Genomic DNA, 13525 nt, shown 5'->3' with positions numbered 1-13525 from the left:
TGGGGCAAAGCGCAGTACTAGTTAAAATAAATATAAAGTTGGTGACAGCAATCATGGAGCCAATGACGTCCTCAGCATGCCTAAAGTGTGAAGAAACAGAGGGCTCAGCTGAGGGCTCCGGGGTACTGCAAGTGTGTCTCCACTCAAACAGAAAAACAGTGTCTGTCTGCACGAAAGCGCACTAATTGTTAGTGAAAGATACAGCACTGCCCACTTGAGTCCAAAACATGGCTAACAAACATCCACAATCAGTGGATATGCAAGTCCTCTACAGTACATTATAATATGTTTCCAGGCTTTTAAACATGCAGCAACATTTACGCGTGAAAACATCATTATGGCTTCAAGCAGGATGGGTGACAACAACCACAAGCTTTCCTTTATGTGCTTGAAAACAGATCCCTCCATTCCTGCTGTGGTATTTACATGTTTTATGGAGGAATTAATTACAAGCTGCGTGGACAGTGGTCTTGTGTGCAGTCGCATTCTTATCCCACTGAGAAGCTTCAGCAAACACTTGAACTCCAAGTTGCAGCCATGCATTCATGTCTAAAAAGGTCATATACAAAGGGCTGGAGTCTACGAGATGGCAGGTACTAGTTTTGAAATGATATTAAAGTTGTCTCGGGCAACCGCAAAACAAATTCCCCCACAGAGTTTCTACAAGTTACTTCAGTCTTCCTCGAGCATGTTGATTTCCCAACACGCATTCTTCTATCCACTTCTCCTCTCCTCCCTTAGGCGTCCCTGGCAGTGCACCAGAGTGAGGATGAATAAATAATATGAAGGTGTGGTTGGATGTCTGGGATCGTGACTCAGGATTCCATTTCCCTGACAGAAAGCCTGGACGGTGTACGTTTCAGTTGCCTAGCAGCTTTTTTTTTTTTTTTTTTCCAGGAAAGCTGGAACAATCAGACGGAGCACCAAACACCGAACGCACTCTGGACACAACAAAAGGGTCAACTCCTTTATCCAAGATGAGCTCTGAGGAAAACTGATACCGAGCAGGTAGGCTTCAGGTCCTCGTCACCCAGATGTTGTCACTGTCACTGGACACTTTATATGTGTCTGAAGCATGAAATTGGAGCCTCGTGCTTTCCTTTGTGAAGCCGTATTATGTCATCTCGGTGCAGCCCTGTGAAGTGATCCCCTCATTGACACACAGGACTTTGAACGTGCACTGATTCTCTACAGACTCTAGGAAAGGAATGACATACATGTCTGAGCCTAATAAAGACAACATTCTTCTGTAATGTTGAACACCTTGCAAACGCCTATTGTCTATTTTGCAAAACCTACCTATAGATACAAATCACTTCATTACTCCACGTTTGTTTTTGTGGCTGTTGTTTTATTTCACTTTCATTCATTTCCAGTCCTACATTTAAGTGGGAGATCCTTTGATTCATTCTATGCTCTCATGTATATGTGATAATGTTTCCCTTGGTCTTTAAATGTATATTTGGACTGGTAATCTATCTGCTTTAACTGGAAAGCTCGTTGAGTCAGCACTTCATTCAAAAAAATTCCAAACGGAAGTGACCGATTACATTTTTCTGTCACCCATATCTTCATTCATTAAAAAAAATAAATAAAAAAATGCCACCCCCTGGCCACACACACCCACCCGTTCATAATGCCCACGTGCTCTAACTCAGCTGGTCTGAAGTCAACAGGGTGAGAATGAAAGTGAAGGATTTAAAGATTGCCAGCATTCATGATGAGCTCCAAATGTTTTGTGTAAAATGCAAACAGGAGGAAGCTGAAAACGTTGTTTGTTTTAAATATATATTATGATTTATAATCAACAGTCTACCAAATATTGTTCAAAGCTGTGTGGGAGCCTGTTACCCATATCACTCCAAGTGTGTCAGGGGTATACTTAAACCTTAATTATATCACCCTAAAAGGCATGCGTAGTCCTGCTCAACTGATCTGAAGTCAGTTATTTTCTCCAAAAACGTGTGCGTAAGAAAAAGCAGGTCTCTCATTGCTCCATAAAGTTTTAATAGACACTGATGACAGTGAGCGTTGTGGCGCAGAGGAGTGGGAGTTAAGGTGAGTACTTACGACCAGCACCGACGTCCTCACCACCTCCGAGACACTTTGCCTGAGTTCAGCAGCGGTGCCAGGTTTACCCAGACCCCGCGTAAATTTCCTGGTCTCCGGATGCACCGGAGTGGCCATCGCTACGCGTCCCTTGGGATTAATTACCGTCCAATCCACGCGTTTTATCAACAGTTTACAGGAAACTCATCATCGGCTTATCCGCGCCTTCGACCGCCGCTAGTGCGCACCACGAGTTTGAAGTTGGGTCATGTTGTGGTGTGGCCGCTGGTACGACGCTCCTATTCCTCGATTCAGTTTTCGTTCTTGAAAATCAACACATGCCGCATCGCTCCGGAACTCTGCCTTCTCTTATCGGGTATTGTTGACACAATAAAGTGTCCCCTTGAGTAGCGTTTCATTGGCCGTCCATCGCCAGGCAAGAGATGTATAATCTGTTTTCTCCCTTGCGTACTCCGCCTCTTACCGGCTTGAAGTCCTGCCCACTTGCTGTGTGTGTGTAAGCTGGTGGGCCTGGACTTTGGACTGCGTGCAGTTACAGTATGAATGACTGGATCAATGCTTCCCCATTACCACAAAAATCACAACCGTGGCGAACAAGCCTCTGGAGTGTCATCACAACATTCCTCTTTTGTGACACCGGAAACTGGCCTTTAAAACAGTATCAAACGGTACTGTTTTAAAGGCCATTTTTCCAAAGCTACTACAAAAAACAGATTATATTGAAAATAACTGAACTGGTTCAGTGACACACTATAAAAGACTGAATTTATGTACTACTTGTGAGTTAAAAACAAAAAGAGTACTCCCAAGTACTTGTATAGAAGCCTTCTAGCTGCACTTTTCATCTGATTATCTTTATTTTAATTTTTTACCCAAATTATTATATCTATCTAAAAGTAAAGTAATAACTAAAACTGGGAAATGATATTTTATTTAACTGAAAAAAGACCATCCTTTAAAAGAAGCTGACTAAAGTATACCGTGTGCTTATATAAAACTAAAATGAAAATCCTTAAATTGTGTTTACGTTTAGTTTATGTCAATGTGGTCAAGTTTGTCAACACATGTAGGATCAGGGACTTTGGTGCATATGCTTTTTTGTAAGGGTTGGTATAGTAATCATTACCATAAACCTGTTTAATGAGCAAATCTCCCCAGCAAACCAAATGAAAACAAAACAAAAACTCAAAATGAAATAAAAATAGAAAGTATAATAACTTTAACTTTACCTCCATTGGCCTTTTAAAACTATTGTCCACTACCTTTATTTACCATGTAGCAATTTAAACGGTGAAGCCTTACCTTTAACTAACAATTTCAGCTTTTAGCTATCAGTTTATGAATTGCTAAGATAAAGAGCTAAACGTATTAACGTAATTTAATCCCATCCTTCAATTGCTTATTCACGTCCTTTCAGGTTTCCAGTTACATTTGTTTGCTAATATTACAGCAAAACCTTCTAGCAGTTGCTATTTAGCTAACACCGTTAGCCATTTTGTAAGCTATTTTAGCTATTTTACTATTAAAAATAACTGTATTGATTTTTGCTGCCATTTTCTACGCCTTATAGATTACTTTAATTTCATTGTTAACTTTTCTGTTCATATCTCTTCAAGTCCGCTCAGTCACAGTTAAGCTAATCTTTGGCTAACTCCCTGTGCGGTAGTTATTTGTTAGCCCTGGATGGGAGTCACAGCTGATAGCAGTGTATCCTCCCCACAAAGAGTACAGGACAGAAGGGACACTGTGCAGTGATGGCTTGACTGAGAAAGCTTTCTTGGTCAGTGATGCCATCTGCAGGCCACAGCCAACAGAGCCATAAACACACTGCACATCTTCTTTTTACCTACTGAAAATCACCCCTGCCTCTGTACTGGAAAAAATACACAGAACTCGCAACAATCCGAGTTTGAGTATGTTTTTTTTTTTATTGCTTTCATTTCCAAAGAGCTCTCTGCTGTCTGGAAAAAACGCTGCAATTCTAGGCAGAACTGAGGTTTTCCATCTCATATACTTCACTGCAAAACCCTGTCAAATGCATATTTCCATTCATTCAGACCCATAAACAGATCTGTGTTTATATGGGGAGGCAGCCTAGTTTTGTGAGGGCAACGTCGCTTGGAACTGAAAGTTTCTGTTTTGTTTTGCACATAATCCTTAAAGCTTTCAATTACACTTGCCATCATAACGCAGCAAATTCAGCAAATAGAACATTTACTTCACTTAAAACGGCATCAGTGGTGATGGCAGCCACCCCTGGCCACAATGTCGAGGTTTACGTCAATAATACGACAAAATAATTTCATTTCCTTCTTTTTGTGCTGGGCCAAGCGTGGTCAGAGCATCAGCTGTTAAAGGGTGACCGTTTTCCTAGAATGAACACATAGACAAAATGTTTATGACAATGCAGTGAGAGTTTAACTATCTAAGAAAGAATACTGAATATCTAGTATCAATGTGTTCCTGCATTTAAAAACAACCGATGACAAACATGTAAAACCAGAAATAGAGGAAGTGGTTCAGACCATTAGAAAACAGTATAAAATGACATCCTTAAAAAGAGGTTTCAGAGTTGAGAGTAAAAATGCCAAAAATGCAGTCTCTGATGCAGTCTAAACCAGCGGACATGTCACCATTAAAGCATTAAAAAGCACCAAATGTGCATGGACACATGTACAAATGTCCCAGATATGCGTAGAAAAGAAAAGCAAAGAGTCCGGAGTGGGACAGGACGGGCGGATGCCACCCAAAGGAGAAAGGGTATGGAAACTAGGTGAGCCAACTCATTAAGCGTGGGTCTCTTTGCCGTTCAGACCACGAGCTCGACTTGAGGGGACAGTAGCGCTGCGGATGACCTCCATCCACCTAAAGGGCAGAGAAAGGGCTTTTTAATCAGTCCTTGAAACATAGAGGATGAAAGAAAACTTTTAAAAGATGACACATTTGGTACCTCTCGAATGTGTATTCACTCTCTGATCGGAAGTAGTAGACGTGGGACTTGAAATGCAGCTTGAAGACATAGTCCTTGTGGATGTTTTCGGACTCAGAGGGGACGGTGACCGAGTAACCGAGCAGTGGAAGGCTGGCCAATGGGTAATCATCCTAGAGAGGGGGAAAAACAAAAGTGATTTAAATAATTTGGATTATATCCTGTAAATAATTTCAAAAGGAATCAACAGACTGAGTAACAGACATCAAAAATGTAGATGGGGCAAAATATGACACAATCCCTTCCATAATAATGCAATCATGTCATCCCTCTGGTGGTTTTCCAGAGGGATCCAATGAGGCTTGCTGTGAGAAAATACTGAAGAACAAATGAGTAATTAATCATATACACAAAGGACAAGCTTAGATTTTTATAGAACTCTGCTCTAAATCCACGTGGGCCTGGCATTGCATTATTTAGTATCAAAAGCAATGCTATACTTTTTGTTTTTTATACCCTTTTTGCTGAAAGTGCACATTTTGTAAAGATCTGTTCGTGTAAAGCAAACAAATTTGACAGCTAGTCTAAACTTGGGTGAATCGAGTGTTCTAGTTTCTGAACTAATGCAGCTTTAGCTTTGGTGTAAGTGTGGTTTTGGCATCTTCATTCGCTTGTATGGTCTGTTAAATGGGCTGGTCCTTCTGTAGTGCTTGTCTGCTCTACTTGAGCAGAAAACATGTGTCTGATGTCTCATCCACCCATTCACACAAGCACCTTTTTCTACACCTAAGTGCTTTCTATAAATCTGTTTCTAAAGACAAAGGGGGACTGTGGTTTTGAGATTGTGGCCCCCAAATTGTGAAACCCAAAACTTAAGAACCACCTGTTCAGGCTTGCTCCTACTTAGCTTTATGTAATTATACTATTTTAATTGTTGTATCTTATTCTTTGTGATTTTTTTTGTTCAGTTACATGCATTTATGGTTCGATGCCTGGCTGCTACAGCCTGCCCTCAGGCATCACCAAAGCCATCCACATGAGATATTTTTAAATTATTTCCTCGTCTGCTTTCTGGAAAAAAAGCATACTAGCAGCAGCCAGTGGCTCCCTTCAGCCTTATAGTAGATAGATCTATGGTATCAATTTTAAAAACTTAGCAGCATCCTTATCAAATTATTGCATTCACAAGATTTTCAGAAATCTTGACCTCTAACCTTGAGGTTGAGGTCACTGGGGGTTGAATTCCTCCGAGAGTTTTAGCAGACACACTTATGGTATCAATTTGAAAGTCCTACGTGTTGTCACCCGCCCGCCCGGCAGGGTAACGACAATAGCCCATCAACGACACAACGCTGAGGGGTAGTAATGGAAAAGCTCCACTGCTGTCTTTCACCTTTACTGGAAGGTGCACAAGTCTCCATTGCAGAGCATTGACAGCATATTTTACAAGTCTTTTCAACTCAAACGTGTGCAGCACATTTAATTTTCTTGCAACTGTTCCATAAATTTTGGTTTTCCACATAATTTGTGCTAACTTCATGAGCCTTTAATACACAGAGGGAGTGTTTGTTTCTATAAAGTTTAGGAGTGGCATTATTTTTCACAGTATGAAATACTGCATGGGAAAACGCATTTACCTCAAATATGGCACACAGATTCGATATTTCACACTGAGATCTGATGCTTTCAAGACCAGTCGAGGGAGCGCACCACCATCCTCATAGTCAAACAACAGGACTTTGAGAGCGTGTACTCCTTACCTGGTGAGACTTGTAGAAAAACAGGCTGAAGTTGGTGAAGACAACCCAGAGCTTCTGCCAGCCGTTGCTGTTCTTGAACTTCCTTAGTAAGTTTCCTGATAGCTGATTCTACAAAGAGAAAAACAAGCCTGATTCTGACGCTTTGAAAGCCATCCATATCTCACTATTAGTGCAACACTCGTGAAATTTAACTTCTACCTGCACTTTCAAACATGCAATCAAGCTACTTTGTCTACTTTTCTAAAGAGGCTTCATTTTACTAGGTATAGCTTCCAACATGATCTGATGTCGTTGTGTTGGTGCTGTTCTCAGATCAACAAAACGAATGTTGCCTCAGGTTCAACATTGCAAGTGACCAATCACATTGTACTGATGTCATAGCTTTGCGATTGCACCATCACACCACAAACCACATCGTAACGCTAACCCCATAACCTTAACCCCCAACCATGAGCAGGTCTTTTCCAAATCGCAATGCTATGACATCATAAAAATGCGATTGGTCAGATGCAATGTTGATCCTGGACAAACACCAACACGAGGAGATCAGATATACTAAAGGTTCCCGCCCTAATCTGACACACACAGTGTGTTCAAATTCGTTCATTTAAATGAATTAGACACACTCAAATAATGATTAAACACACTGAAGCCTGCATAATTATTCCTCCTCTTCACACTGACCATTAGCAGACAGTCTGTTCCCATTTTGCCTGTAGTATGTAAGAGCGAGCATGTCTAGTTGGGAATCACTGGTTTAAAAGAATAACTATAAGGCAGGAAGGAAAAATCACAGTTTTGGCCCCTCTGCAATAAATTATGCTTAATTAAAGTCTTTAATAGTGGTGTTAATACCATAATATTTCACTATGTCGCTATGAGGTATTACTACAACTTTAATTTCAATTTCCTCTCTATAAATCTTGCTTCCTGCGATACAGTTCAAATAAAACATAAACACAGGGCCTCTCCTGTCTGCCTGGCTCCTTTACCTCTAGACTCCTGCAGGATTCACTAAAGGAGAGGCTCTGAACACGGTACCAGCAGATAACAGACAGAGGCACTGGTCCCTGGCCACTCGGGGGCCCCACCAGGGGGGTCTTATTCTCACTGACTGGACTAGGCTCCTCTACCACGCAGGAATGCACAGACGTATGGGGGAAAGAAAGACAGACAGACAGAGAGAGAGAAAAAAAACAGACAGGGAGGGAAGGAGGGACAGAAACACAGAGACTGAGTAGGTGAAACACAGGCATGCAGTGGCAGGGGTTAACACTCAGGCCGACGGTGTGTCCAGGCAAGGCTGTGAAGAGGACATTGTTACAACTACAGAGGAAGAGCAGAACTAGATCAGGACACAGCTGGGTTTTAGGAAGGCTACATCCCAAAACAGGATCCGTTCTGTTAATGTGAATGAGGACGTTTAGCACATCTACGTACTGCTCTCTCTCTCTATTTATAGACGGTTAGAGTTGCCGGGAAGAGAAGAAAAAGGACAAAACAACTCAGGAAAGCCACAGTTTGGAGTTTAGATCAGGACATCACATTGGCTACTGCCAAAAGAAGGAAACGTGAGAACAGTAACCTCCTCGAGGCTGTAAATGAAGTAATCCAACAGTAACTCGTAAAAATAATTCAATGAATAAAAACTCCCCATACACAAAAGATCAGAAGCAGATCGGTTTAAAAGCACTGTGTGGAGGATTTGTTGACTAGCAGTGGTACAGCTGAGTCATGTTTTCACAAACACTGACTGATCCATGGAGTTTGCTTTGATGCAAATGCATGAGGAACCTTATGCATAAGGGTAGCGTCACATCACATCCTGTCACTGGTTTCACACTATTCCATCGACAGACAGCTGTTTGCGTGAATTTTACGGAAGAGGATTAGGGCCACTGGAAAAAAACAAAAAGCGGGCACGTCTTTTTTTCTTTTCCAGAATTCTGAGAAAAAAAAGTCAGAATTCTGAACTTAAAGTCAGAATTCTGACTTTTTCATCAGAATTATTTTTTCTCAGAATTCTGACTTTAATCTCAGAATTCTGAGGGGGAAAAGTCCGAATTCTGAGAAAAAAAGTCAGAATTCTGAGAAAAAAGTCAGAATTCTGAATCAGAATTTTTCTCAGAACTCTCAAAACAAGTAGAATTCTGAGAAAAAAATAATCCTGATGAAAAAGTCAGAATTCTGAGAAAAAAGCTAGAATTCTGAGATTAAAGTCAGAATTCTGACTTTTTCATCAGAATTAAATTTTTTTTTTCAGAATTCTGACTTTAATCTCAGAATTTATTGAACTTAGAATTCTGAGCTTAAAGTCAGAATAATGACTTTTTTCTCAGAATTCTGGAAAAGAGGAAAAAAAAAAGATGTGCCCACTGCCCCCCAGTGGCCCTAATCCTCTTCTGTAGAATTTAGAAAAAAAGAATGCACAATTTAAAAAAAATTAGGGCAGTCTTAATCCACAAGTTTATAGTTAAACTTATAGTACTGACCCTAAAGAAATGTTTCTAAATCTGCAGCTTCACTTGGCTTGATGGTGACTTATGGTGAATTTGAGCTAAATGTGGTAGTTTGCAACTAGCTGTCATTATAAAAGAGCATGTGGCATTTAAGGACACAGATACCTACTGGAAGACTGAATTTTTAGATCTGACAGTGTGGATGGCTACAAGGAGGAATCCAAATGAGCCATAATGTTGCTTTGTATCTGCTTAATGTGTAAATAAGAAACTGTCGCTGACTATTTTGCCTTCATCAAAACAAAAACAAAAATAAATTAATTATAATTTTCAAAGTGCTGCTCCAAAGTGGTCAATTATACTTTCACAAACCGCTTTATTGCGATTACGTTTGATGTGTTTATTTGCCTTCAGAGCTGCCTTCATTTTTTCATGGCATGGACTAAACAAGGCGCTGAAACATTCCTCAGTAATTTTAGTCCACATTAATAGGATCCCTTCACAGTGCACCTTTAAAAACTCACTTGTGTTTCTTATTTCAAGAGCAAACAAACTTCTTTCATTATTTGTTCCAATCAAACTTGTTTCTGATTTAATAATAAGTGTTGTGACATTTAAAAAAGAGTGACCCTTGCTAATCTTGTTTAAAAACAAAAAAAGCATTAATGCTCCAGCTGAATTAGTAGTTAATGGGATATAGCAACCTGTTAAGCAGCTTAAGGGGGATACTGTTCCCACTGAAAGATCATCAAAGTGAATTCAGATACAGCACACACTCAGAAACAGAGAAAGAAAACAGCGGGGCAGGAGGAGGGGGGCAGGTCTGAGGTGGGCTGATACCTCCACGGCTATGCTAAAGTCCACCATTGACACGCTGGTGTTCCTGTGCCAGCACACGTGCACCATGGTGTTACCACGGTGAGGCGTGGGCTTCTCCAATGACACGTGGGGAGCTGTCATGTCGTCCTCGGACTCTGCCTCCACCGAGGAGTCCTCTGGGCATTCTGGGAAAGTCAGGAGGTTGTTACTGCTAGACAATGAGCAGGATGATGAAAGAGGGGGAAGGAGAGGCGCTAAAACACAGACAGCGTCAGACCAATCAAAAATCAGCATGTATCTGGGAATTCACATGATGTGTCTCTTAACAGTTAACGCTGCTTCATCACAAAGTCAAGCTTCTCACATTCAGCTGTGTGGCTTCGTACTAACTTACTGTTGTCTGTCAGGCTGCTGGTCAGCAGCTCAGATGAAGGCCCGTTGCTGGTTTTTGCCATTTCTATCGCCATCTTTACGTCCTCCATCCACTTGTCCATCTCTACCAAAGAACTGGAGGAAAAAACACACAAATGGACAGAATGCTGAACAAAACAAGCACAAAGAGTCGCAGCAGGGTAGGCCCGGTGGTCAGAAATAGTCTGGTTAGCCCAGCCAAATGTTCCTCTTAAATAACAGTAAAACATGAACCATCTGTTTATTGAGGCAAAGCGAATCAGTTAAACATCTGAGGGCGGGAAAAGCATGAACTCACGTTGTTGTTGACTGCATGCTTTATGAATTGAATTTATTTTTATCTTCCAAGTATACTTTCTTATACTGTTAGCTTATGTTTATTTGATTTAACAAAAAAAAAGAAATATGCAGATGAGTTTTTAGTAGTTTTTCTGAGTAACCTGCCATCCTCCTCTCAGGGGGCAACATCCCTCTGTTAGAGGGTAAAGCAACAGACTCTGTGTAGCCAAAGAGGCTAAAAGGGAAAAGACTGAAAATCACAATTTTATGAGCTCACTGTAACTAAAAGTAGATGCTTTTAAAGATGTAACTCAACGGCATCTAAAATATTTTTAAAAACCTGCCACTTTAGGTTCAAGGTGCAAGGTGTTTGCTGGCAATCGTACCTAGCTGCTACTACTACGGACTGCCGTTGCCCAACCAATGTGAAGGCATGAGGTACACCCCACTCATCCTCACTCTCTCTGATCTGGAAGAAGAACACAGAGACACAGAAAAGACATTAGAGAGCTGCAGTATCTAGGACAGCAAAGACCAAAATAGGCAGAAAAGGAGGGAAGGCGGGAGGGCGGATGAAAAGGAAGCGAGAGAGAAGCAAACGTGTAGCTGTCCTGAAAATATGTGTGTGTGTGTGTGTGTGTGTTCCTGTCTACCTATCTTTGTGAGGCCCGAAATCTGCATTCTACCATACTTGTGAGAACCAACAGTCACTTGTGAGGACAAACACGGGTCCTCACAAATTTGAAGGCCTTTTTCAGGCTCAAAATATTGTTTTGGTGTCAAGGTTACAATTAGGTTATGGTTAGGTATTAGGGTAAGGGTTAGGGTTAGACATTCATTTTTAATGGTTAGGGTTAGGGTAAGGTGCTAGGAAAACCACTATGTCAATGAAGGTCCTCACTAAGATAGCTGAACGAGCTTGTGTGTGTGTGTGTGTGTGTGTGTGTGTGTGTGTGTGTGTGTGTGTGTGTGTGTGTGTGTGTGTGTGTGTGTGTGTGTGTGTGTGCGCGCGCTAGAGTGGGGGCAGATGTTCTCTAGTAATGACAAACTGGTGACAGCCGCTCCAACGCCCTGTGTTCTTCTGAGAGACAACGGCACTTACTGTCATGCCATGGAGCGGCAGCTGCCCATGCACTTTGAACTGATTCGTCGCCGTCATCCCTCGACTTGTGTATAAAATGACGTCATCAAACTATTGCAAAAGAGGCAGAGGAGGACACGTTAGTTAAAAATCCTAAGAACAAATTAACAACTCGGTGGCATTAAAAACCAAAACTTAACACTGATATCCTGCACACACAAACGCTTCTCTTCATGCTTATGCAACCAAATCAAATACTCGTGTAAAACACTAAGGCCGCCAAAGTTCAAAGCAACATGTGCTACGTTCCCCTGCTTGAACCTTTGCGGTTGCACTAAATCTGCCAACACCATCTCAGTAATGCATAGCCGGGCAGGATAAAAGCATGATTATCATTTCTGCTGAGATCAGTCAGCTAAATAATTCGATTAGTGATATGAGATGAAGAAAGTGGAACGTTACCAGGAAAAACATTCGCTGCTGCAGCCCTTTTCCAGACAGTTTACTGAGGCAGCCCAACCTGATGAACTCCTGAGGAAAGAAATCATTTGTCACAAAATCTAAACAGAAACAAAAAGTTAAACAAATCTCTCTCCTGTAGATTTCAAACGCACCCGACCAGGAACAACAAGATTGTCGACACCAATCAAATCCTTCTTCAGCTCCAGAAGTTTCTGCAAGTTCTCCATCTTGATTAGGCTTCCCTGAAGCTGGTCCACCACCTCAGACACATCAGCTAGAGCAGCTGGACACCAACCAGAGGTAAGAGATCGTTACAGATGCTCCGTTACACCAAAACACTGAAATATGCTTCTGTGAACTGAGTGTAACACCTCTGCAATCCCTGAAGTCCACATGAGTAGCTGGGTAATGTTTGCACAGGCGCTCCAGGATCTGCTTGTAGTGAATGAGGCGGTGCAAAGGCCGCAGAATAAAGACGTTGAGGGGAATGTAGCAGACCTTTTGCAGCTCGAAGTCTCTGCAGAGACCCTCCAACCTTCGGGACGCCTTGCACGCCTTCTCAAGCTCCAGCAGGATTTCAGACTGCTTACTCAGGTTTGCTGTCAGGGGCTGCAGGTAAGACTTGTTATCCACGAACAGTCGTGATTTTCTCTAATTAAACACGTATAGAAGTTTAACAAAAAGTCACAGCTCACCTTCAAACCCTGAAGGTTCTTCAACAGGACATCTCCAATGCGCTGGTAGTCTCCCTTAATGTGTGCATTAGAGCGTCCTTCCCTTAAAAGAGAAAGACAGCAGTCCCTTTTAAGCAATGTCTCCTAATCAGTGGTTACTATTGGAGCTTATTTCCTGTTTAGCTTGCAAAATCTTCTTTAAAATATATGAAGAATTGCGTCGCTTTATGATGGTTCAGAAAATACAGCTTTCTTAAAAAACTATTTCTATAACCTTTTTGTGTAATGTCCCAAATGTTCTTGCATATTCATGTGTGTTTGCCGCTCTGCTCATGTGTAAATTTTCATTTGCTGTACTTGTTGCCAGCTTTTCTTTTCTTTTTTTATTCATTGATTTATTTTCCTGTGTGAAGCTTATTGTAATCTGCCTCGCTTTGAGCTACATGAATAAATATTATTATCGTTGTGGACAGCGGATGAGCCGGGTAAGCTACATGAAAGCACTTTAATCTCACTGACTATTCAGTCACACTGCGTTCAAGAATAATTCCAATGAAGTTGGAATGGACGCGTTTAACTTC

General features: G+C 41.4%; 2 protein-coding genes across 5 annotated transcripts in view; both read right to left on the bottom strand.

The window, feature by feature from the left end:
- Positions 1-2817, bottom strand: part of LOC146651096 (dedicator of cytokinesis protein 9) — a 74080-nt gene extending 71263 nt beyond the window's left edge. The window contains exon 1 of one of the 3 annotated variants that reach the window (XM_085383853.1): positions 2071-2817. In XM_085383853.1, the coding sequence (XP_085239979.1) occupies positions 2071-2187 (117 nt within the window). In that variant the 5' untranslated portion in view covers positions 2188-2817. The remainder of the gene's footprint in view (positions 1-2070) is intronic. The other 2 variants (XM_085383849.1, XM_085383850.1) reach the window with 2 other exon arrangements.
- A 1155-nt stretch (positions 2818-3972) lies between these two features.
- LOC146651095 (FERM, ARHGEF and pleckstrin domain-containing protein 1) overlaps positions 3973-13525 on the bottom strand; it is a 60242-nt gene continuing 50689 nt past the window's right edge. Inside the window, exons 17-27 of one of the 2 annotated variants that reach the window (XM_085383854.1) lie at positions 12966-13047; positions 12642-12879; positions 12423-12553; positions 12271-12339; positions 11830-11919; positions 11114-11196; positions 10432-10544; positions 10059-10291; positions 6760-6867; positions 5021-5172; positions 3973-4935 (exon numbers count right to left, since the gene is read on the bottom strand). In XM_085383854.1, coding sequence (XP_085239980.1) covers positions 4857-4935; positions 5021-5172; positions 6760-6867; positions 10059-10291; positions 10432-10544; positions 11114-11196; positions 11830-11919; positions 12271-12339; positions 12423-12553; positions 12642-12879; positions 12966-13047 — 1378 coding nt within the window. In that variant the 3' untranslated portion in view covers positions 3973-4856. The remainder of the gene's footprint in view (positions 4936-5020; positions 5173-6759; positions 6868-10058; positions 10292-10431; positions 10545-11113; positions 11197-11829; positions 11920-12270; positions 12340-12422; positions 12554-12641; positions 12880-12965; positions 13048-13525) is intronic. The other variant, XM_085383855.1, reaches the window with a different exon arrangement.

Source organism: Rhamphochromis longiceps, linkage group LG16 (genome assembly GCF_057381845.1).
Source record: "Rhamphochromis longiceps isolate RC_006_pf linkage group LG16, R_longiceps_female_GT1.1, whole genome shotgun sequence".
NCBI classification, from domain to species: domain Eukaryota; kingdom Metazoa; phylum Chordata; class Actinopteri; order Cichliformes; family Cichlidae; genus Rhamphochromis; species Rhamphochromis longiceps.
Note: the sequence above shows the minus strand (reverse complement) of the source record. Positions and strands in the feature narration are given on the sequence as shown.